Below are 26,519 nucleotides of genomic sequence, written 5' to 3'. Positions count from 1 at the left end.
CATACACACAGTCATTCATCAATACAACCACTGATATATCCACTCATACACCCATATAGATACTCACACACTACCACTCACCCAAAGAGTTACTCAAAAACCTAGTCAGTCACCCACAAAATGAATTACACTGCCATTTACTCATCTTTACAGTTATACACACACCACGTCACTTATTCATACAGACACGTAGGGCCCGATTCACAGAACTAACTTAAGACAAAATCCTAAACTTACTACCATTTTGGTATTCACAGAAGGCACTTACTCATTTCGGTATTCACAGAAGTTAGGAGTCCTAACTTTAGGACTCCTAAATGCCTTCTGTGAATACCGAAAGTCTTAAAGTTAGGATTTTTCTCAGTTTAGGAGTAGTAAAGTTAGGACTCCTAAATGCCTTCTGTGAATACAGAAAGTCTTAAAGTTAGGATTTTTCTATGTTTAGGAGTAGTAAAGTTAGGACTCCTAACTTTACTACTCCAGACAGAGGTACCACGAACTGAGGGCAAGCTTCTATGAACTTTGTCACCTTTTACAGGTTTATGGCTCAGGTTCCGGAGCCTAACACAACACCAATAATATTAGATCCTCTGGAAGTCCAGATTAACCCCCAATCCCCTACTTTAGCATTTTTTAATCTTGCTACCTCCAATCAAGTACTGGTCCGGCTAAAAATTATTAAAGCAAAGCCGGATCCCCGCTGGACCTTACTACTTTGACTCCTTCCTGCTCGCTCCCATCACAGACTTATGTAATCTCTCACTACAGTTAGCTACCCTTCCACTTAAATGGAAGTCAGCTCGGATTAGACCCATTCTTAAAAAACCTAGAGCTGATCTGATATGCTAAATTACAGACCAATATCACTATTGCCTTTCATTTCCAAAATGTTAGAGTTAATGGGGAATCACCAATTGGTTTTCTATCTAGAATCCAACGGTCTGCTGGATCCCTCTCAGTCAGGCTTCCATGCTTCCTATAGCACAGAATCAGCCTTAATGGATGTTGCTGATACCATCAAACTTGCCTTAGACAAGGGGACCTCAGCCATGCTAATTCTTCTGAATTTCTCAGCAGCTGTTCATACCATCTCCCATCAAATCCTAGTTCAAAGATTGGGGGAGATTGGTATCAGTGGTAAAGCTCTAAAATGGGTAGATTTTTTTTATCAGTATGCACCCATTCAGTACAGATAGACGCTTACACTTCAAAATCCATGGTCCTGGATAAAGGGGTGCCATAAGGATCAATCTTGAGTCCCACTCTTTTTAATATCTATGTGACCCCCTTGACAAAGCTCATCAGGTCATGTGGCTTTGATACCAGCTCTCATGGTGATGACACACAACTGGTCGTCACCGTGGATTCTAATCAATCACTCACCAAAGTCATATTTAAGGACTGTATGTTAAAGATCGCTTCATGTATGACTGCCAACTTTCTTCAGCTTAACACAAATAAGACAGATATCCTTCTATTTGGGAAAGCTCTTTCAGCTTGGTCTGCAGACTGATGGCCTCCTGAACTGGGATAACCGCCAACACCAAAAAAATACATAAAAAATGTAGGCGTCTTATTAGACAACAATCTTTCTATGAACAAGCACGTTAAAACCATTTCTGGAACATGTTTTGGCCTGATGCGTATGCTTAGGAAGGTGTTTTAGTGGACCCGTTTGCATACTAGGAAGACCCTGGTCCAGGCTCTGATAGTGAGTCGCCTTGACTATGGAAACTCCCCAATGGTCGGTATGAACCAAGGCCTTTTTTCCAGGCTTCAGGTGGTGCAGAATACAGCAGCGCGCCTTATCCACAATCTTCCTCCCTGAACCCCTACTGTGCTCCCTTCACTGGTTACCCATAAAAAAGCATGCACTGTTCAAACTTCTATGTTTGATTTTTAAAACTTTGCACGGGAGGGGACTGTGCTATCTGAAAAACAAACTACAGCCTTTTATCCATCCCAGTTCGCCAGCTCAGATCCAGAGAACCACTATTGCTGTGCCCCAAACGTATCCATACAACTAGATTTGGGGGTTGTTCCTTTTCTTTTTTAGCTCCGTATCACTGGAATCAGCTACCCATGTCCATCCTTGCTTGTCCAGATCTAATTCTGCTTAAAAAACTTCTGAAAACCTGGCTGTTTAATCTTTAACCTCGGTATTGCACTGCAAACTTTCTTACACGGCTATGGCGAGGAGAGATCCCCTTGGGGATGATTTGTGTGCCTAACAAATAAACGAACACAAGTACAAATAATAAGAGATAAATAAGTAAAGAAAGGCTGTCCTGGGTTTGCAGTGCCGGGACATGAAACTTGTCTGGATTCGGAGTACCTTTTTTAGATTGCGGATTTCTGACACCTAAAATGGCTGCCAGGGTCAGCTTTAGAGAGATATGTACTGCTGACCCTGGCCACCATTTTAGGTGTCTGGGAGCTAAAGATCACAAAAGGATAGCCTGAATTCCATGACTCATGTTAGATTTTGTTTTAAGCTCCCTTAAAGGGTGGCACTTTGAGGGTCTCCTATATGGCACAGGAGTCAGGGTGTGCCTACCTTGCCCCCTTATATGGTCTTTTGATTTGTCGTCCAGGACAATCTAGCCATGCCCTGCATCCAGAACTGGCTAACATAGAGAAATGTTTCTCTTGATACACCCAATCAGATCATTCACATCCACAGTTTCAACCCACACCATTCAATCGGTTTCCTTTGGAATTTTTGGAATTGCAGATGGTTTGTAAATCACAAATTGCAGAGATAGAAAAGAGATAGAAAAGTGTTAACCCTTTAATGCCTACTCAGCAACTTTTTGAATGCTTTTGTCTCACAAACTATCAATCAGATGTATATCAAACTAACAAAAGCATGCTTTTGGAGTACCATTTTACTTTAATTCCAAGTTTAGTGTAAATCTGTTCAGTGGTTTGGGCTGTGGATGCAAGCAAACATTCCTATGGAAGTTAAAATGGGAATGCCTCTTGTTTTCAAACCCTCCCCTCCATTTTCACATTTTTCCCCTGGACTGATCTGCATGAAAATGTGCATGTCAAACCTGTGCTGAATACGCAATGTTATTGCCAAATGTTCGTCAAATCCGTCCACTAGATCAAAAATTGTTGGCAAATAGAAAAAAAATATTTTTGAAAGTAAGTGAAATAGAACAATATATACATAGTGGTGGTTCTAGAAATACAGATTTTTTTATATTTATTTTAAGACCGAACCCTAATACTCTACCCATCTTAGTTTTTGGGTATCAAAAATAAGAGAAATTGTGGTGAATCTAAAGTTTTTGATCTGATATAATAGTAGGACGAAATTATGGACCCTAAATTATGGGGGTTTGCCTAATCTTCCATCCACGCACCTATTCATCCATCCATCCGTTCAACTTTTCCAATCTTTGACCTATCACCATCTATCTTTCCATCCCTCCTTTCTTCAAGTGTTCCATGAAGCCACTGAACATTAAACCCATCTAACCTTTTACACATCCATCCTTCTACTCATTCAGTCATCCATTAACTCTTCCGTCTTTCACAATCCAACCATCCTTTCAGTATTACATCCACTGCCCTTTTCCCTCTGTTCACAAATCCTTCTATCCCTTCATACGTCCTTTTGTCCATCCATCCTTCCATTTACCCATCCTTTCAGCCTTATGTCATCCACCGTCAACAACCTTTCCTTTCACCCTTCCATATCCCTTCACACTTCCATTCATCTATCCTTTTACCCCTTCTTTCTACTTTGCAGCATTTCTTTCTTCCTTCCTCTCGTACTACCTTCTGTTTACCTCTTTCACTCTTGTTTCCTTTTAGCTTTCCTTTATACCTTCCTTTGTCCCCTCTCCCCTTCATTTTCCCTTCTTGTTTACTCATCTTTCTTTCTTATCTTCCCAGCTTAGTTTTTCTTCTTGCCATGTTCTCTCATTATTTGCTCTATTTGCCTATTTCTCTGAGCTGTTCTCAGTTAGCAGAACACCCCTCTCCACCACGATCATTCCCCCCAAATCTCAGTTATGCCCTAGTATTCCATTACAGCATCACTTCTGAGATTTTGCTTGCAAACTTGCAGGTAAAAGAATCCCATTGAGAACTAAACAAAGTTTTAGTGTGCCTCCTGTTAACAGCCTATCAGGCTAAGTCCAACCCACTACGGAAGCTGCTTCAGTGCAACGCTGCTTCGCAAGTAAATCGTCACTGTCACCAAAGCAGGCATTGGTTCTATGACTCACCCAAAAGTAACATCAAGATGGATTTCAAAATAACCAGCAAATCTGCAAATATTATGCACTGGAATGCATTACATGTACATTTGCCTCAGTCACATGATTTACTCTGAAAACCCGACTGGATTTCACTAACAGCAGTCTACAAGCCGTACTCCAAAGTATTGTATTGTATTGTAATTGCATTTATATAGCGCTTACTACCCCTGACGAGGTGTCAAAGCGCTTTTTTAGCGAGTAGCACGCTACTCCGGGACCCATAGAGGATTAGTGTTGAATTAGTATAGTGAAACATGAAAGTAATTTTAAGTGGTGGATAGGTTAGTCAGTTATTTGTATTCAGAAGGATAGCAGATGGATAGAAGAGGACAAAGATTTGTATTTATATAGTGCTTGTTACTCCTGATGGGGTGTTGAAGCGTTTTTATTTTTTGGGGGCGAGTAGCACAATACTCCGGAAACCCAAAAAGGATTAGTGGTGAATTAATATAAAAGTAATATGAGTGGTGGACATTAGTCAGTTATTTGGAGTGAGAAGGATAGCGGAGGGATAGAAGGGGAAGAAAGGTTTGCATTCATATAGCACCTCTTACCCTTGATGGGTGTTGAAGCGCTTTTCTGGCAAGTAGCACACTACTCCGGAATCCATAAGGATTAGTGTTGAAAAGTAGTATAATGAAATATGAAGTATTTTGAGTGGTGGATATGTTATTCAGTTATTTGGATAGAGAAGGGTAGGTGGCGGGATAGAGGGGTAAAAGAGGTTTGTATTTATGCAGCGCTTGCTACCACTGATGGTCAAAGTCAATCAGAAGATCGTCCCTAACCTCGAAGAAAGTGCTGCAGATGTAGAGTCTGAGGCAAGTGTTACTGAGGCCTTCCATCCTCCTGTGGTTGATACAATGCCTAACAACGAGCAGGGCTTATGCACATTATTCTCTAGCTTTATAAAACCCCTTTTTCAATAGGAAGCAAATTACAGTTCATTTTATGTTCACTCCTTGATAACATGAAGACCATGTGCAAAAAAGAAAGGATTACCATGCCCGGTAATATGAGTGGCATGTCCACTACACAATAGCCTAGAGCTCGCCTGGGTCTTAAAACAAGCAAGGAAAATGGTGACCTGCATTCCAGGTTGGGTAGCAAAGGACAACATGATTGTAATGCATTGGGCCTCACACAAGCCTGCGTCCTGGTACCACTGCAACCGCTGTGTTACTGATAGCTATGCTACACCCAGTGTTTAATTTCAAAAGAATAATATAATAAAAAGTGCAGGGCCTAAATATTTTCTTAGGAGCCTGCCACTTGTACTGCCAATCGCTGGAGTTGATGAATGTGAAGCAGTGTCGTAGCACGGGGTGTGGTCCGCCCTGGGCGCCCGTCGCAGGGATCGCCAGCACCCCCTCCTATTCTTGCCTGCGGCCATCGCAGGGTGGCAAACGGCGGGACCGCCAGAGGCGGCAAAAGGTCTACCTACGCCACTGATGCCATGAATTGGTCACACTTTATGCCTCTTTCTTCTACCACTTTGCACTGCCCGTCTCTCTATTTCATTCTTGCAGGTTATTCCCTTCTTTCTCCCTTTGCCATTGTTCCTATGTCTTTCAATTTCTCCCCCTTTGATGCCTTTCTCTCACTTGCTCTGGGGCATAGTCTGATGATGAAAAATAAGTCCAAGTCCCCAAAAATGAGTGCTGGTGCCCACCACCTGCAGCCGAGAGCACCGATGAAGCACTGGCTCTGGCACTGCAGGCTAGCTGCAGGGCGGGGCTGCTGTCAGGGGCCACTGCAGAGTGGGCGTGTTCCCAGCATTAAATAACAGCGGGAACAGTGGAGATGGAACCATTTTCAGAGTGGGGGTGTTGGCCAGCAGCGTTAATCATGCAGTACAATACAATGGTCAGCAATCCCTCCATGAATTACTACATTTTAAGACGTTTGAACCTTGTTTGGGTAACTTTGGGAATTATTGGAATAATCTCATTCTGAGCCTCTGAGTGCAGCACAAACACTGCGCAAGATGAATGGCGTCCTCAAAAATGTTTCAATATTTGAAAAAATACAAGAAGGATTCTTATTCCATGCAATATTTGCTATTAGGGGTTAAAATCCACCCTGTAAAAATATTTACCAATTCAGCTAATATGCAACAGCGTGAATAAGGGATGCTCAGAATATTGGGAAACGACTAAGAATACAATATATTGGGTCCAATTCACAAACCAGTTGTAGATCTGTATTTACAGTGATACTCCTAGAAACAAGTGCAGATTTACTACTTTTTGCAATTCACAAAGGTTGCCCCTGAAAAGCTGTGCTGCCACTGGTCTCCAGGCATAGATACTAAGTGACATTTTCACACATTGCCATTTCCTCATAGCAGAATTAAACACAGCATGATTTGGCTTTGGGTAAAGCAGACCCACTGGGAAATTGTTTTTTTTTTTTCTCCAAGATGAAAATATTTTCCCAAGGAGAAACACGCTTCCTATACTCCCACTAAGTTTGGGGGTGTCCTATTTCCCCTCCCACACTGGAATCCCATGTATTCCAACCTTTTTCCTGAAGCAGATCTCCAACTATATCCAGCATGCAAAAGGATCAGAAATTCGCAAATTTGAGGTTGCTCACACACTCACATGTTTAACCACACCTCGATCCGCCCACTGCCCACCAGTTGTTCAGGATTTACTGCTGCATAAGCCGTCATGGCATACACTTACAGAATAGCAGATGGATTTATGCCCGGTAGATATCGTTTATTGGCTACCTGAAGGGTGCAAATGCAGCCATTTTGATCTCAACATGTCATTTCATGAGCCCTAAATGGTTTCAAAACTTCCCAAGCAGTGGTGTAGCTAGACCTTGTGCCACCCGTGGCGGTCCCTGCATTTGCTGCCGCCCCCAAAACTCGTCCACCCTAGGCAGACCGCCCCGCCCCCTCTTGCTACGCCGCTGTTCCTAAGTACTTTCCTTTTACAAATCATTGTCGTCAGCTCTGTTAGTTCAATTGCAAAAATAAAGACTCCAACTCTCTGAAAGCCCCGGCTTGTTAAATAATAGATCTGCAGGCCCTGCGTTCTGTCGTGCTGAAAGAAGGTGGTCTAACAACCCAATCTGTAACATTGCAATGGTGGGCAACGCTTCACATGGAAGAGCCCTTGCAGCACAGAGACTGTGCTTAGCAGCTGGTCATTTAATTGCCCCACAGCACCCACAGCAATTTTGACACCAGCACATGTCAGGATAAATATGCAAGATGATGGGCATTCTTGTGATGGTAATGTGAGCTGAACATAGCCTGTCACTCTCAAAATCAATCATTCTTGCTACCCCCAGGTTAGATGTGATAAATGTATGGTATTTGGTTAAATTAACATTCTGAGTGATAATATCTATACTTGAGGTTCTGCTATCTATCTTTAATCTTTATTTGTCATATATAGTAAAACACGCAGTCACCTACATGTGCTACTTATAAAAGACTATAATTTCCTTAGTTTCTTAAATTGCCATGATTAAATATTCAAATGTAGGTACAAAAGCACTGAATAGTGTGTAGAGTTTGCCAACCATTTTACTTCAAACACCTTACATGCAACAAAGAACTCAGGCCACCTGAACATAGAACTGATGCATTAGGTGTACCTGCTGGGCAGACTGCACCATGTCTCAAACGGAGGGAAAAGACGAACATTAAATGTGAAAAAGTTACATAAGGTATTCTGTAATAATATGGATCAATCATGATCTCAAAGTTTTAAGTAACACAATGGTGTTCAGTTACAGAACAATGCTAAACCAGGAGGTAAAACCAGATCGTGGAAATAACATTTTATTTGGAATTCACCTTCCAATTAAAAAATGTTTAGATAAAATTGAGGCATGACACACGGTAAGACCATTATTGAGCGGTTTGCAGCATCATACAAGTGGTATTATTGATAAACTTAAATTGTTCTCAAAATGTAACACACGCAACAGACAGGTATCTATGTATAATGTGCAGCATACTGAAGAAGTGCCAACATATTTGATGGACTTTAAATGGCATTGCATGAAAATAACACTTTTTTAAAAATGATTTTTGGATCTGCAGTTATGTTCATTTCAGATTAACACAGCGAATAATTAAAAAAGAGAAACCATACATTAGAATATTCTTAACCTTCTATGCATTACGTACACTGTGCCTTGGTTTGACCTTAGTAAAATATTTGTTCCCATCACAGTTTCGTACAGAGGGTCATGTCATTCACTCCTGGTACGCATGGCAACATTCTGTATACAAGCATGGTAAGAAATTGTTATGATGTTGAAGCCTCTACCTATCACACCTTTTTGACTGTGTGAAGGTATAGCTATGTTTTGCTTAAAAAATCCATTCATATTGTTGTCTGAGAGGAAAATATATCGTAGACATTCATGTTAAATTAGTTACAAGCAGTTTGTCAGAGGAGAATGTCTTTGAAAACCCAACAAAACAGTTAATGGGCCTTTTATTCAATCATTCTTCAAATGAACACCTTCAAGCTGTGCATAATTTGTGCTGGTGGTTTCCGGTGCTCGGCACCGGCACATTATTGTTAACACCAGCGAATGTGAAAGTCTGCCACAAGGTGCCGCTGTCTTGTTAATTTAGAGATGGCCACAACAACAGTCAATTATCAATCCAATATACACTAAAAATGACTATTACCTGTCGCCAAAACCATTCTTATAGCTTTGGGGGCCTGGAATGGTCTGAATTGTCACACTTGTAGGAGTGTGATGGTTAGTAGTTGTGTTGTTATTATCATTGGCAGCATGACAGGGGCAATGTGTGGTGCAAGCTGCAGTAGCCTCTTTAAGAGAGCCCTTAGACTTATTATTTTTTTTCAAATCAAGCACTGCCTTCAAGGTTATCTGGGGATGCAGTAGCAACCCTCAATGCTCCTTGATCCAGTACTCCTGAGCAAGAAGGAAGGCTTACTCACCAAAAATGGAATTCCCGCGCTCAGTATAGCCGCCCATAGTAAAGACATGGGAGTGGTCTGCTGTCACTACAGTCAAAGTGTCCTCTTCTGAGGTCAGTGTCCCGGCGTGGGTGATGGCTTTGTCCATTTCCACTGCCTCATAGAGGGCCTGTTTTGCCTTGCCCTCGTGGTGCCCATGGTCAATCCTTCCTCCTGTAGAGAAAGACAAAGCGGTGGAGACATTTAAGCAATCGCTAAACCTGGGGCCACCAACTATGGCGTTTATTAAAAATATGGAAAACACACAAAACAAAACCAGCAGACAAGACATGCATAGCTTTTAGCTCATGTGGCGTTTTATATATTTTTTTTACAATTTGTGCTAGTCGCAGATATCACTTTTTGCAATGGAGCACTCGATAGCTAAAATGGCTGCTGCTTAAATAATTACTTGATTCTCGTTTGCAATTAGAAAGAAATAATGTCCCTGTAATAGTCCACTACTGAATTTACTTGCTTGGTTCAGCATAATGAAATTCTTGTCAGGCACATTTTACGAGGTAAATTTGATATTGAAGGTATTGGCAATTTTGAGGGATAGCACAACATTAAGATTGTTAAGAAAAAAAGGGAATTAAATAGTGAACAAAGCATTATTATAAAGACTCAAAATTGTTAACCAAGAGATCCTAAAAGAAAACAAGACACAATCCCTGATTTAGGGGAGGTTGTTAATGGAACTACTGCTTAATACTAGAAGGAGTTACATGTACCAACTCTGTGTGTTCCACCGCTCCAAGCTAAAGGCGGTGGAAGGTGGTTTTCCTGATGGCTGAACCTACATTGAATCCATCACATGAAAAAGTCATGTATGCCATGTGGAAGAACCAGCATAGTGTGAAGTTGGCAGCCCAATTTAGGCTGACCAGTCGGTCACCATTTCTTTGAGTAGCGCCTATTCCATAAAAGACTGTAGAAACTTTTGTGGTGCTGCACGGAATGTCATACAAGTGTTCCTCTGGTGCTGGGAAAAACCTCAACATGTCAAGCTTATTTGTAATTTCGATACTGACAATTAGTCCTCAGTTTTGGGATATATTTTTAATGCACATGAGTGTTGACAGCAATTCCACAATAGAGCATAGTGCAAACTACATTTTGAGGTTGGTGATGTCCAGGATTTTAGCCCAGTTCAATGATCAGCCCGATAAATGGTGAATAACAGCAACAAAATGTTTCTGCAATCATATTGTGTAGGAAGCTGGCCCTTTATGCGATATATCAATATTTTGATATACCGTTCAAAGAGACCAAGGGTTCCCTTAATATTGGACGGGGGTTGCTATGCAATACCAAAGTGTTCTAGTAGGGGGCAGTGTGGTCGAGCAGCCTTAGGCTTAACACAGAGGAGTGCAGGAAATTCACAAAATACACACAATGGGCAATAAATAAATGATAACACGACTCAAGAAGGAGATTCACAACAATTTATAAAAATAGCAAGTTTCTTTATATATGGTTAGGCATCAGAAAAAAGTACATTTTGGAATATAAATTCTTTTCACTTTAAAAAGTGGACACAGTGCAGTTTCTGAGTTCTGCAATGTTATCCTATGGAAGTAAACAAAAGTTCTGCATAGAGGTACAAGACAGCGACTTATAGGACCAATCTCCAGGAGTTAGGGTGAGTGGTTGACAAGGTCCAAGGCAGCACCAACAGTACACCATGTCTGGCACAAGGGCGGCTGAGTGCAAAACAGCGTAGTCTGCTCAATGCTTTTCAATAGGGATTGGTCTCTGTGAAAAAAGGGTTGCAGGCTCTGGCTAGGAAGTCATTGGGCTGAACCAGTGAGTGGGCTCATACCTTGAGATGCTCCAGGATGGGGGAACACCTTTGGTCCTCTTCTCCCAGGCCCAGGGGCAATTGGTGCACATGTGTCTTTAGGCGTATAGTTTTTCCTTACCAGAGCAGTCGTAGAAGAGGGGGCCTGCATGCCGAGGTTGCAAGCGACCTAGGGGAGTCCAGAAGGGGTGAAACCATGATGGACTTGAGCTCTGGGGGCAGCGGACCCTTGTTGGCACTGTTGACCCACTTCAACTCGAGCCACAGGCAACAGGTGCAGTGGTTGCTTCAGCTGTTGGGTTTTCGCTGCTCCAGAGACCTCTGAGTCTTTTCTTTGGAGTTTCTTCAGAACTGGTCCGCTGTTCACAGGAGTCTTTTTCGAAGGCAGGCAGTCCTCCCAGGTTTCTGGCGTCAACAGCTACAGGACCAGTTGACCATTGCGCTGTTTTCAACTGGGGCTGCAGACAGGCCGGAGGGGCTGAGGCCAAGTGAGGTGCTCTCTTTAGTCTTCTCTGCTTTTGCGGCTCCTCTGTGTCCCCTTTCTTCTTGGGTCACCAAGATCTGCTTCCCTGGTGCCAAGAGCTCCCCTAAATACTGTATTTAGGGGCATGAGAGGGAGTGCCAGGTAGTAGCCAATAGGTTACTTACTTCTAGGGTGACTACACCCTCATATGATTACTTCCGTTGGGAAGTGGGCATAACCTGGACCATTGTTGATTAATTCTCTCCAAGACAAGGTGAAGGAGTCTGAAGACAGGGGTCCACATCACCTGCCCCACCCCAGGGGTGGTGTTGGCTGAATGTGGGCACTTCTTCTAATCTAACTAATTATCTCGCCTGTCCTCCTACCAAAGGTGGAACAAGACAGGGGGGTTTGCATCCTTTCCGATGAGAGAAACCAGAGTCACATATCAAAGGTGGAGGAGCTGCTCTGATGCTCCCTTGCCTTGACAAGCTAATCTGCAGATCAGCTCGTGAGAGGGTGTGGAAGCAGTGCTTTATTTGTAAAGAAAAATAAGTGCTAGGGCCCTTGTCAGGAGGCCATCGCAGCTTGCACCACCCTTTGCCACTACTAGTACTGCCAATAACAGTACCTACACAACTACTAACTTTCACACTGCTACAAGTGTGACAAATTAGGCTGTTTAAGGCTCGAAACGCTATAAGAATGATGTGGGCGACAGGAATCAGTTGTTTTCAATGTATATTGAATAATAAACAAGTGTTGATCTGCTCACTGCCAAATTACACAAACAGCACCATCATAAGTGCTGGTGTTGACAATTAAGGGCCAGTGCCGGGCACCGGGAACCACCGGCTCAAATCAAGCACTGGATGGAAGACAACCCCTGCCAGAGCTGGCCTGATTGCTGGCCTCCCGAGAACAAAGGCCCTCACCTTTGGGGGTCAGGAATTTGTTTCTGGTGTCAGTCTGGCTAAAACTAGTCAGTCAAACCACCAGCAGTTGGTATGGTTTCTTGGGGCACCTTTAAGATGCCCCCTGGGTGCATGTATTGATAATCCAACAATTGAATCAGTGTGGGCTCATCAATACCAGATGTTTGATGTCAAACATCCCCATTTTCAGTGAAGCCATTATGGAGCTGGGGAACTCCTTCACCAGTGCCCAGCACATTTTAACAAGGCTTACTTGTTCACTTGCACTGACAGTAATCGAACTGCCCAGTACAGGGGCATATCTGCTCATGCAGTTATGCCCTCATGTGTATTATAGTGCACACTGCCTTAGGGCTGTAAGGCAACCCACCCTTCTATCACTTATTTCACATGCTGCCCTTCTTGCTGCCCTCTCCTCCAAAATAATAGTTATTCTTTCCAAAGAAAGCCATCCTTGGCAATAAAGCGGTGGCTTTGATCCAGGCCCTGCCTCCCTGGCCATCTGCGGGTGAATTCAGAGATGAAACTCTGGCAAATTATTGTTCACACTTGCTGCACCTCAGCTTCAGAAAGCACTGATTTATTAGCTTGTCAAGGGAAGCATTGTTCAGGAAGGCAATCAAAAACCACTTACCTCGCTAAACTAAAATTACAGCTTTTTCAGTGGCTAATTTGTATAACTCCCATGGAGGAACTTGGAAAGTGTTTGATGAGGCATAAAATGATGATTAATGAATTTATTGCCCCAGTGCTCATCAAACAGGAGTAGTATATCTTTCTTCTATTGGGCCTTGTGTTTAATGCTAGGTGCCTGTGTGAAGCAAGCCCAATATGATCTCCCTAGAAGCCCCCTTTTCACCCTGTGACCCAGAGGGTGACATCAGAAGAGGGTGTGGACAAAGGCCCGTTTGATAAAAGGTGAAATGAGAAATGTGGAAAGTTGCTGCCTGCAGGGACGGGGCTGCTCAGTTCTCCTCTCTCAATCGCTTTGACTGCCGACGCTTGAAGATTTTTGAAAATCAGAGGAGGTGGGGAGAAGGCGCAACAGAGTGACAAACCGCCTGTGGCTTTCAAAAAAGGGCCAGCAAAAACAAATTTACTGAGTAGGAAAGTGCGACAAAGGGAAAGTGCAACCTAGCCAAGCGGTCTTTTGCTTTTGAGTGGTAAGTATGAATTAACGTTTCAAGCGCTTTACTGAAAAGCGTATGAAGGAACATTATGTATACTGAGCAAAAAAGAGATGGGTGGAAATTCTTGAGCAAATCTGAAACACGGGTAATTAGCGTGCATTCATTGCCATCGTGTTTTAGCTTGCTTGCACCATTACAACAGTAGTGGCTCGCATAGGGTGTGCTGCGGGGCGGTGGGGCAGGGGAGGGGTAGGGTGGGGGGGGTAGCAAACACGGACATACGACAGAACAGAGGAACTAAGGGGCATATTATCAAGCACGGCGTTAAAATTATTGCGGCTTTAGCGGCAGAAAACTGCCACTAAAGCGGCGATAATGGGCTTGATAATATGCCCTTGAGAGTTTCAATAGAAGCCCATGTTGACACCAGAACATGGGCTTCTATGGGAATTCTAAAGGTAAAGCGGCGATAATTTTAATGCCGTTTCTTGATAATATGCCCCGTAATAATTACTTTCCTCCGTTCCGTCCTATGTCCGTGTTTGCTACCCCCCTCCCCCGCCCCACCGCACGCCCTATTCGAGACGCTACTGCATTACAAATGGGATCCAAAGAACAATCACATGCAAACTGCCTTTGATCCGTCTCCAGCAGTAACAGTCTAGCCTGAAATGATATGCATCTAATGAGTTTGGGAGCTCAAGCAATCCCAGACCACTCTCTCCTTAGTGCACTGAGAAAATCAAAAGCAACTTATACCAAAAATGGGCCAGATCATGTGAGTCACTTTTTTTAATGGCAAATTGGCACTGTTGCCAGGCAATTTTACACTAACCAGTCTGTACCAACCAACGTGTGCATTTGTTTGGATTACATGGAACAAGTGTCATTTTTGCACTGTTTTAATTTCAATTATTACTGCACAAATCCCCTGTTAGCAGGGCAGTTTATATGATCTGGCTCCAGATTCTTCTGCCAGGACTCTGGGGATTTGTGAGAGCGCCCCTGCAGAAGAAAGTCCTGCTGCTGGGGTTTCTATCTTCAAATCTATGGACCCTCTCAGGTTACTTCATAATGAATATTGTGTTGAGGGGTGGGCAGTTTAATGTCAGACCACAGGGTAGTTCTTGTCAGCTACCTATGTCATTGTCATATGAAATCTCTTTATTGATGTCATATCTACAATTTCATAATTGCTTTATTAACTTTCTTGCTTTCTCAAATTTGCTCGAAAATGCAACATTTGCCTAGTCTTTTTCAAAATGTTCCCAGTGGAGAGCACCTCCCCGCACCCCCTTATGACAGTCGGGCTCACTCGCCATAGGGCACTCATCCTGAACTTTTATAGCCACCACTTTCAGATGTCAGCAGCCGCCACTGGGTCCCAATTCTAACCCTGGTACCCAGTTTTGTTTTGTAAGGTTTCTCGGGGCCCAACATCCTGGTCGGGTTTTAGGGGGCCTACAGAGAAGTCCTTACTTTATTTTCTTCTCCAGAGTGCCCGACTTTCTTTTCTTGGGGCGCTTTTTCGCTTCTTTCTTTTGGTCTTCCCCACCATGTCTAGTTTTGGACACTCTGTTGTTCACCCAATGATCAGCTTTCTTCCCCAATTCTTGAGGAGGGACTGGCCCCAGGTCCACCAGCTATTGATGCAACTTTTCCTGCACATAATTACTTAACAGATGTTCCTTCCTAATTAAATTGTAAAGCCCATCATAATCAAGCACATTGTTACCTCTTAACCAAACACCTAGTGTTTTCACTGAAAAGTCCACAACATCAACCCAGGCCTGACTGTTTTTTTTTCAGACAACCTGAATAGGATTCTATATTCCTCAGTGGTGAGTCCAAAGCCTTCAGTCAGGGTACCCTTCAGGAGGTCATATGACTCTTTTAAAAAAAATGTTTTTTTTTAGCCATAAATACATCAATTGTATACAAATTATTCATTCATTACAGTTGGAAGAATAAATACAATTCTATTATTTAAGACAAGTCAATACTTTCCTAACTCTACAATTTAGTCGGTTCAATAAACAAGCGGACTGAGATATATGTAGAAATCTATAACAAGAGGGAGAATCATAATATAATAACAAATTTAAATATACTAAAGTGACAGTGCCTAATTAGTCCCATTGAAGATTAGCCCATTTCCTATTAAATTTGAACCATGATCGAGGCCCTCTGGCCTTTGCCAAAGCATACTCCATTTTGTATACCTGTCTAAATAGAGCCCACATCTCGCAAATACTTGGGCCAGCATTATTTATCCAGACTCTAGCAATGAATAATCCAACACACACTAAAATGACAGATGCTAATAGGCTCTCATGACTGACAATCGCATTTGGTTCCCAAAAATATTTCATTCTCAGTAAGCTGATGATTTTGACCCAATAACGGAGTGAGGATATTGGAAACTCTAGTCCAGAATCTATTAAGCCCGGGGCAGTCAACAAACCTATGCCTTAAATCAGCTGCATATTGTTGGCATTTCGTCCAATATGACTTGTCCGAGTATCGAGCTCCTGCCCATTTGGAAATAATCACTGGTGTGTAGTACAGCATATAAATCGTACAATGTTGCTGTAGTTTCAAATTGGCAGAGGTTACTGCCCTATCCAGTACCTCCATTGATTCCTGTATTTCCTCAGTCGTTACTTCAACCCTGAGCGTCCGACTTAGTTTGATAGCTATATACAAACTATTATCGTTAGCAGCTACTAGAAATGTCTGATAGGCCATACTAATTGCACCACGGCCAGATCTCTTATATATTCCTGATAGTATTTCCGATGAAATTGGCCATACTAATAGCTTCTGGCCTCTAACTAAGTAGTCCCTGATTTGTAAATACTTAAAGGAATTATTCTGCCTTAATCCAAACTCAGCTTTTAATGAGCTAAAACACTGAAAAAAAAAAAAAACCCAAAGGAAATGATGGACGGAGTGTTGAACATTGCAAGCACTCACCCCCAGTCAACTGATCTGGGTTTAATCCATCACCGTTCTTTAGCCCACTCTGCCACCCCAGTTCAGACATGGCCATATGCAAATCAGTCTGACCCTGTGCCTCATGGGAACAGTCCAGCCCGAACTGCCAAGCCATGTCTTCCTTGGACCGGAAACAAGCTTCCTAGGACCGGTTTCTGGCATTTCAGCCGTCTTCAGCCAGGCTTGCGTGAATCCAGTGGCAAAGTGAGCAAGGGACTCACGTCTGAGCATACCCTGCCAACTTATGGCGAACAAAGCGGTACAAAAGGGGGTGGTGATGGACGGAGCATCAGAACCAATCAAACACTCACACCCAGTCAACAGATCTGGGTTTGATCCATCACCGTTCTTTAGCCCACTCTGCCACCCCAGTTCAGACATGGCCATATGGATTCAAGCAAGCCTGGCTGAAGACGGCTGAAATGCCAGAAACCGGTCCTAGGAAGCTTGTTTCCGGTCCAGTGAAGACATGGCTTGGCAGTTCGGGCTGGACTGTTCCCATGAGGCACAGGGTCAGACTGATTTGCATATGGCCATGTCTGAACTAGGGTGGCAGAGTGAGCTAAAGAACGGTGATGGATTAAACCCAGATCAGTTGACTGGGGGTGAGTGCTTGCAATGTTCAACACTCCATCCATCATTTCCTTTGGTTTTTACTTTGTACGCTATAAGTTGGCAGGGTATGCATCAGAACCAATCAAACACTCACACCCAGTCAACAGATCTGGGTTTGATCCATCACCGTTCTTTAGCCCACTCTGCCACCCCAGTTCAGACATGGCCATATGGATTCAAGCAAGCCTGGCTGAAGACGGCTGAAATGCCAGAAACCGGTCCTAGGAAGCTTGTTTCCGGTCCAGTGAAGACATGGCTTGGCAGTTCGGGCTGGACTGTTCCCATGAGGCACAGGGTCAGACTGATTTGCATATGGCCATGTCTGAACTGGGGTGGCAGAGTGAGCTAAAGAACGGTGATGGATTAAACCCAGATCAATTGACAGGGGGTGAGTGCTTGCAATGTTCAACACTCCATCCATCATTTCCTTTGGTTTTTGCTTTGTTCGCCATAAGTTGGCAGGGTATGCTCAGACGTGAGTCCCTTGCTCACTTTGCCACTGGATTCAAGCAAGCCTGGCTGAAGACGGCTGAAATGCCAGAAACCGGTCCTAGGAAGCTTGTTTCCGGTCCAGGGAAGACATGGCTTGGCAGTTCGGGCTGGACTGTTCCCATGAGGCACAGGGTCAGACTGATTTGCATATGGCCATGTCTGAACTAGGGTGGCAGAGTGAGCTAAAGAACGGTGATGGATTAAACCCAGATCAGTTGACTGGGGGTGAGTGCTTGCAATGTTCAACACTCCATCCATCATTTCCTTTGGTTTTTACTTTGTACGCTATAAGTTGGCAGGGTATGCTCAGACGTGAGTCCCTTGCTCACTGTGCCACTGGATTCAAGCAAGCCTGGCTGAAGATGGCTGAAATGCCAGAAACCGGTCCTAGGAAGCTTGTTTCCGGTCCAGGGAAGACATGGCTTGGCAGTTCGGGCTGGACTGTTCCCATGAGGCACAGGGTCAGACTGATTTGCATATGGCCATGTCTGAACTGGGGTGGCAGAGTGAGCTAAAGAACGGTGATGGATTAAACCCAGATCAGTTGACTGGGGGTGAGTGCTTGCAATGTTCAACACTCCATCCATCATTTCCTTTGGTTTCTAAAACACTGAAACCCACATTCGTCATACAATTGCCCAATCTGATTTATGCCGTTTCGTTACCACCCCTTCCCAATCATATCGTGGAATATTTCGGGGAACATAGGGTTACCCCATAGTGGCGTGTATTGAGGTAGATGGGGCAATGAGTATTGTTTGAAGATATTCCGCCAGACCTTAGTAACATCTTTGATTGTCTTGAATTTAACTCATTTAAAATAATTCGGGTCAGAGGTCTTGTATAACAAAAACCCAGTCGAAGGACCACAGGCTAGCTGATAGAAAGCAAACAAGGACTCTGTTTCCACCCCAGACAACAAGCCCCTAATCCGTCTGAAAAACGAAGCCCAATAGTAGAGCTTGAAATCTGGGAGCTTAAATCCCCTTGTATATATGATAGTTTCATATACTGGAGGGCCCTCCTAGCACGTCTATACCCCCAAATGAAATTGCCTATGGCACTATCTAATCGTTTAGAAAAAGACTGAGAAACCCCTAAGGGTATTGCACGAAATAAATACAAAAAGTTTGGTAATACATTCATTCTAATTATGTTGCACCTTCCATAAATACTAATAGGGAGCCGATGCCAACTGGGCAACTTAATCAAAATTGTTTTGAGTAATGGCTCATAGTCCAAAGATACGATGTCATTAACTTCGCTGCTAAGACAAACACCAAGGTATGTAGCTGTTTGTGTGACCCCTAATGAGGGAGATATATTTTCAGATTGAAAGTTTGAAATTGTTTGTGTCTTGGCTGCATTCAACTTATAACCTGAAAAATAACCACATTTTTCAGCCTGTACTATGATATTATCAATAGCTTTACCGGGATTAGCGGAGAAGACTGCAATATCGTCTGCATACGCAGTAACTTTTAATTCCACGCCATTTAGATGAACTGGGGGAATCCCTCTATCCTGTTGGAGGTGCCTTATAAACGGCTCTATGTACAAAGCGAACAGCAATGAACAGTGAACCGAGCAGATGTGATACCATTCAGTTTAATCGACTCGGAGGTCATATGGCTCAGCATCTGTATCACTCAATGCTGGGAGTCTATCCCTGCATTTACCTGAGAAGAGTTCCGATAAGAGAGAGCTGAAATGCTTCTTGTTTATGCTTCTACAGATACAAGCTCTGTCGAAGGCATTAAACCATTTGGTGATATCATTACCATCTGTATATTTGATAACAATCCCTCTGGGGATTTTGGGGTCAAAGATTTCCTTCCTTTCCCTGTTTACAGAGTTGCTGCCACCAGGGATGGGTCCTATACCCATCTCAGCTCTTTCTTTTTCTACAGCCAAGATTTTAGCCTCTAATGCTATCCTCTTGGCTAGTTCCTAAAGATTCTGCATCTTCATGGTCTATCCCTGCTGAGGCACTGCTAAGAATGCTCCCAGAAGTATTGCTTTCTTAGGGTGTAGTGCTTGCTGGAATCAGAGTCAACCTCATCCATTACTTGCTCTTTTTCTGCCTCCTCTTCTGCAGGGGGGTTATCCTTACCCATGGCTCAAGCATTTTCTGCAAGCTATGTTTGCAGATGGACTTCTGTGGGTCTAGATCCTATGGATGAGGTTTCATGCTTTCCACAGGGTCTTAAGTCTGTCCAACTTAAGGTTCTTAAACAGCCCAAGGTCGAGCTCCTGGAAAGTACCTAGTACATTAGTTATGGTTTAAAGTGAGTTGGGGCCATTTTAGAAAAGTGCCAAAAATGCTACAGTTCTTCCTAAAGGCCTAAATTACTAAAAAAGACTTTTTAAATTCTAAAATTTGCAAAGGTACTTAACCAAGGCCCTAACGCCTATTTTAAAACAATTTAGAAAAATCGAAAATTGGAAAAAATGTTTTTATCTAAAGACAATTTTGGATTCCTTTGTGAAATCACTTATCAACCAAGTGATATAGCAAACGGTGATACACCACCAATGTAGGAAGCTGGATCTTTATGTGATATATCACTGCATTGATATACCGTGTAAAGAGTCCAGGGGTTACCTTACTAGTGGAGAGGGGCTTGCTATGCAATCCCAAAAGGCTCAATTAGGGGGTAGTGTGGTGGAGCAGCCTTAGGCTTAACACAGAGGAGTGCAAGACATTCACAAGATACACAGAATGGTCAATAATTGATAACACGGCTCAAGCAGGAGATCCTGCCAATTTATAAAAATAGCAAGCATCTTGATATATGTTTAGGCATCGGAGAAAACTTTATCAGGTAAGTGCTGTTTTAAATATAAATTATTTTCTCTTTAACCAAATGGACACAGAGCAATTTCAGAGCTCTGCAATGTTATCATATTGAAGGAAACAAAAATTCTGCAAACAGGTATAGTACATCAACTTACTGGACCAATCTCCAGGAGTTCATGTAAGTGGTGAGCAAGGTCCAAGGCAGCACAAACAGTACACCACCAGCAGCACGAGGACGGCCGAGTGCAGGGTGAAAAACAGCATCGGGTACCCAATGTGTTTCAATGAGGATCGGTCTCTCTAAAAAGAGGCTGCAGGCTCTGGCTAGGAAGCCAGTCAGGCTGAACTAGCAAGTGAGCTCAGGCCTTGCAAAGCTCAGGGATGGGGGGGGACACCTTTGGTCCTCTTCTCCAAGGCCCAGGGGCGATGGGTGCAGAGATGTCTTTAGGCATCCGGTTTTTCCTTACCAGAGCACTGGCGTTTTGAGGGGGCCTGCGTACAGAGGCTGCAGGCGATGCTGGGGAGTCCAGGAGGAGTGAAACCACAATGAATTAGAGCTTTGGGGGCTGGGAAACTTTGTTGGAACCATTGCCCACTTCAACTCAGGATGGAGGCATTGGTGCACTGGTTGCTTAAAGTGTTGGGTTTTGGCAGTTCCAGAGGCCTCAAAGTCTTTTCTTTGAAGTTTTTTCAGAAGAGGTCCTCTGTTTACAGGAGCTCTTGAGTTTTTTTAAGACAGGCAGTCCTCCCAAGTTTCTGGAGTCAACAGCTGCAGGATAAGTCAACTTTGGCACAGTTTTCAACGAGGGCTGCAGACAAGCCGGCGCTGCAGGGCCAAGTCTGGTGCTCCCTTTAGTCCTCTCTGCTTTTGCGGCTCTTAGGTGTCCTCTTTCTTCTTAGGTCATCAGGATCTTCTTCTCTGGTGCCAGGGGCTCCCCTAAACAGTGAATTTAGTGGTGCTAGAGAAAGTGCCCGGTAGTAGCCAATGGCTTGGGGTGAGTTCACCTACCCCATATGACTACTTCCGTTCGAGATGTGGGCATAACCATGACCCTTGATTAAATGTTCCATGCTTTATCACCTACGTTGGCGGTTAAACATCAACCCTACCTGATACCCCTCGTTGCCTTCCTGTTGCTCTATAACTGAGTGAGACGAGGGTCTGCTCTAGAAGGCAGGGGAGATAGACTCCGGTATGTCTCCAAGTCTTCCTCTTTGAGTCATGTTACTGTAGCGTATAACACTCAACTGCCTGTCGCTGCCACAATTTTTTGAGTCTTATTTGATTTGTTTAATGCTGTACGTTTTTCTGCATGATTCACTTCATAGGGATGGCACAGCACATCTGGCACGAAGATATGTGATTTAAGATGTTAACCATGGGCCGATATTCTGGGCTAGTCCTGGGACAGCAATGGGGACCGGAATAGCACCCAGAAATGTGAAATGCTTATTTGTCATCATTCTCATACTTTGTGATTACATGAGACAACATGTATTCTGGTACTTGTGCAAATCTGGAATAAAAAACAACTTTAAAAAAACAAAACATGACTCTGGTTGCTTAATTACTTCCAAGACAAGATGGAGGAATTCCAGAGAGGGAACCACATGACCTGCCCCACCCTAGGGGTGGTGCTAGCTGAATGTGAGCACCTCTCCTAATCTAATCCCCCCACTACAACCCAGCAAAGTGCAATGCATCAGGCATTAGACTAATGCATTTCAGTGTGGTGGTCTGCATCACCGCATTGAAATGCGATGTCACACACATTCTGCCGCTAGCCAGAACACTGCTGTTGTTAAAATTACCAGGCACAGCGGCAGGTAGCCCGCAGTGTGCACTGCTCTGCAGATTTCGGGGGGGGGGGGCACACCCAGGCTGGGCTGGAATGAGCTCACCTTGCTACAATATAACTATTGATTCTCATTCATGATTCAATTACCGAGCGGCAGCGCTGCATTTCACTAACGTCAAGTCAGTGCCTGCCAATGGATAACGCTGAGACATCAGACTGTGGTCAGGAGTCAGACAGTTCTGTCGGACTCACAGTTATGGGTCGCTAGCAGGCTGCCGCCCTCCTCTTGCACGAGCCGTCGGCAGTTCAGAGTGGGCAGGCTGCTATTGATGAGCTGCTTGCAGCGCCACGGTAATCAGAATCCTCCTGTGGCTCGTGGTGCGACCGATGTGGACCCGACCTAGTCGGGCCAGGCCCCACCTGGGAGAGGCGAGGCCCAGGTGACTGGTGTGTAAGTGGAAATGCAGTGTCTCTCGCTGGCCTGGCTGCCACCGGCCATCGCAAATTTAAGTAAGTGTGTTTGCCTAGGTGGACTGGAGTTTAAGTCAGGCCAGGGTCATAAATTAAAATCACTCAGTTAGTTCAAGTTAGTTTCGGGTAATAAAGTTTCAAATTATGTGCTTCACAGCTTGCCTTGCTTTTATCCTGTAAATTCCACGACACAAAGGATGTCGACACAAGCACTCACAACCACACACAAACTTCTCTTGACTCAGACACTTGACACGCACAGTCAGTGTGCTTAAGCTAATAGGCAGCATAGTCCTCTCCGGTGCAGGCTGCAGTGCATGAATGATCATCTGCAAAATGAAGTTGGTTGGACCTGCCAGCACCTATTATTTACCACAAAGTGAAGCTTTTTCACAAAATAACGTGGCAGCCCAAATAGAGTTTATGACAATGAACACACACACTTTTCTTTTAATTAAATTTGGTTTAGAAGAACTACGTGTACCAGGCTCAGCCTCACTCTCCTGAGGCTTGCACAATGCCCAGTAAATCTGCAGCGGTTGAAGTGAGTCAGAGTAAGCTGACCGTTGTTGACTAACAATTTATTGTGATTAGGCGACAGCTGAGGAGATCCGCGTTCATATTAGGGTTGATTAAGCAGTAATATAGTCAAGTCTAATACGGCGTCCTGGCTCGCTTTAATGTGTGGGCCTCACTCTCCTGATTTTTGGTGCTTTACAGTAGATCTTCTTAGAGCTTCTTGTTGCTCAAATGGGTGTAATTTCTGATATTAATGTTTCCCTCATCTTCATTGCTTGATTTGCTTGTTTTTGCTTGCGAGAAAGTGTCACACCTAGTCGTTGAAATGTCACTCATAATTACATAGAAATTATGAAAATGTCCCGGATAGGAATAGCATTACCTATCCTCCCACCAAAATTAGAGTAAGACGGGGGGGGAGCTGCATCATCTCCTATGAGAGAAACCAGAGTCGCATACCCAAGCCCAGGGACTGCTTTGAAACTTCCTTGCCTTGGCAGGCTAATCTGCAGGTCATCTCGTGGGAGAGGGTGGAAGACCCCCCTCCATGCCAGAGGTGGCAGGGTTTCTGGACTCCCAAGAGTGAAGGTCCGCACCCCTGGGGGCCAGGAATTCATCTCTGTTGTCGGGCTGGCTAAAACCAGTTAGCCCACCAGCAGCACTCTAGGTTTATGTATTGATAAATCCAACACTAGAATCAGTGTTGGTTCATCAATATGAGATGCTTAATATCTAACATCTCTATTTTCAGTGACGCACGTAGCTGGGTTGCTCATTTTCACCAGTGCCCAGCTCAAGTTTTAACATGGCTTCCCTGTTCACTTGCACTGACAGTAATCAAATTGCCCAGTGCAAGGGTATATCTGTTCATGCAGCTATGCCCTCATATGTAGTAGAGTGCACCCGCCTTAGGGCTGTAATGCCTAGGGTGTATTACCTATACTGCATGCAGTGTCTTCATGCATGGCACAGTGGGATGTGTGCCATGTCGACTCTTCAGTTTTCTCTGCACCAAGGCACGCAGCCTGCAATGGCAGTATGCATGATCTTGGTGAGGGATCCCTAGGATGGCACAATTTGGGCTGCAGCCCTAGTGGGCCCTCTTCCGTCCCAATCCCCCAGGTACCAGGGGTGCCATTTTACTAGGGACTTTCAGGGGTTGCTACAGTTTTAGGGATAGAACACTGGTACTGGGAACCTAGTTAGAAGGGACCAAGTTCCCTACATATAGCAAATGTTTGTCCCGCATTTTTGATGTACTAAAAATAGGAGTGAACATCCATTATGCCCATTATGGTGCCTTCAACCTTAAAATGATGTTATAGAATGAAGAAGGGAAGTTAGATTTACACTGGCTTTCTATTAGCACTACATGAAAACCAATAAGAATGCTAGCTCCTCTTTAAACCTACTTCAGCTAGGGCCCCTCCTTAAAGAAAGAGGGGAGTTCACATTTCTCCTGCTCAACGCCAACCCCACTGGCTTCTAACGAAGTTCCTGCCACATTCAAACACTTCACCTTTACATGCAGAACCAAGCAAGGCCTCACCCTGCAATACACCGGGACCTTAATCATCGTAAGAGGGTACAATCATCTGAACTCCATCACCATGGGCATCCATCAAATACCACTTTTCCCCCAAAACTCCAAAGAAGTGATTCTCTCAGCAACTTGTATCACTCGCCTGGAAAGACCACTCACCCACAATCTAACATTGACAAATTGCACAACATTGCTTTTAAATCACTGTCATAGATGATGTCATGTTGATTCATTTGCTGCCATTTTGTATGACCATATTGTGTATAGCCAGTACTTTTTTCGAACTTATGATGAATTTAGCCTCACTCAAGCTTGAACCTGGTAACCGAGTATTTGGAAATTACAAGCTCATTTTCCAGAACTTAATGTTCATCTTTTTCAAGGTTTTTTCAAGGTTCTTTTTCATTCTTCTCGTGAGAAAGATATACACCTGCTATGAGATTTTCGGGAATTGTCACATATGTTCTTGCTTGAAACATACATGAAGAAAACCTATAAAATGCTGTGCTAATTGGGGGCGGTAGCATTAGATGTTCACAGCTAATAGAAGGGAGATGCAAATCGATGTGGCACTTTACTTGTTTTGCTGAATAAATTTGTCCAGACCTCACAGAGGCGTACAAGTAGTTCATTTTGTTTTGGCGTGTCTTCAAAAAGCACCTATAGCCCTACCCAAATCTTCAAATAACTAGGTCCCTCAACAATAATCAGTCTGCAGCCCTCTTGCATAACATGCTTGGTTGCGCTGATTGTGTTTTAGCACTATATAAATGCATATAACATGCCACAAGTTGGCAGGTCAACTGCATTGAACCTTCATCCTAAAATGGACCCTTTTATTACTGCAATGATCATTAATATTGGGGAACAATAACTCAATGTGCTGTGCTTCTCACGTAAGGCTGAGAAATGGGCAGACAAAATGGCCCCAGAATTGGAACCGACAATATCCAGATTAAACATCACAGAGGGGAGAACGCTTGTATATTCCACAGGTCAAGAGCTTCCGCCCGGTGGAATGGAGCATTCTCAGTGCTCAGACTTTAGTTGTAAACAATCTGCCCATCGTTTCTCAACCCTTACATGCACCAGCAATGGGTATAAAAGCCATTTAAAACACTTTCTTAATTTAAAACAACTGGAGGAATGCTATAACTCTCAAGCTTACAATCAGGGTATAGTGTACATGTTGAGGCCTAGTCACAAAGGTAAATATACAAGTGTATTTACACATACACACATATTTACCTACTTGTAACTCAACAAATCTTTGGTTTTGTATTTACATTATTTTGCTTTTCACCAATTCAGATTGTAGATTTAAACCTAGTTGTACACTTACAGGTGCTGCCCACGAATAACGGGCTGGAGCAGCCTACAACAGGATTTCTGAGTCTATAGTAATTTTTGTTACTTTGCACATGTAGGTGGAGATCTCCTTTCCAATATGGCAGAGATCTTCATATAAAAAAAGTATAGGGAAAATTATTAACGATTATTATTCTTCGATACATTTTTTAAAGATTTAAATGTAAATTTATTTTACGTATTTATCTTTAACCTAGAGCTAATAAAATAAAAATTTACAGCACATCAATTCAGCACATTAAACGTTTATTAAATATTACATTTGAATATATTGGTTTAATTCATATATAATACTTCTTAAACATTAATTAAAAAATTCCACCCTTACTAAAAGTTATATTTTTATTT

The 26,519-nt window shown here is 43.4% G+C and overlaps 1 protein-coding gene across 3 annotated transcripts in view; it reads right to left on the bottom strand.

The window, feature by feature from the left end:
• The window catches only part of ALPL (alkaline phosphatase, biomineralization associated), a 312,269-nt gene that overhangs the window by 12,458 nt on the left and 273,292 nt on the right, over positions 1 to 26,519 (bottom strand). For all 3 annotated transcript variants that reach the window (XM_085608992.1, XM_085608990.1, XM_085608991.1), the window contains exon 10: positions 9,218 to 9,409. In XM_085608992.1, coding sequence (XP_085465118.1) covers positions 9,218 to 9,409 — 192 coding nt within the window. The remainder of the gene's footprint in view (positions 1 to 9,217; positions 9,410 to 26,519) is intronic.

The sequence above is a fragment of the Triturus cristatus genome, chromosome 1_2, assembly GCF_964204655.1.
Source record: "Triturus cristatus chromosome 1_2, aTriCri1.1, whole genome shotgun sequence".
Classification (NCBI taxonomy): domain Eukaryota; kingdom Metazoa; phylum Chordata; class Amphibia; order Caudata; family Salamandridae; genus Triturus; species Triturus cristatus.
The sequence above is the reverse complement of the archived record's forward strand: the minus strand, read 5'-3'. Positions and strand labels throughout refer to the sequence as shown.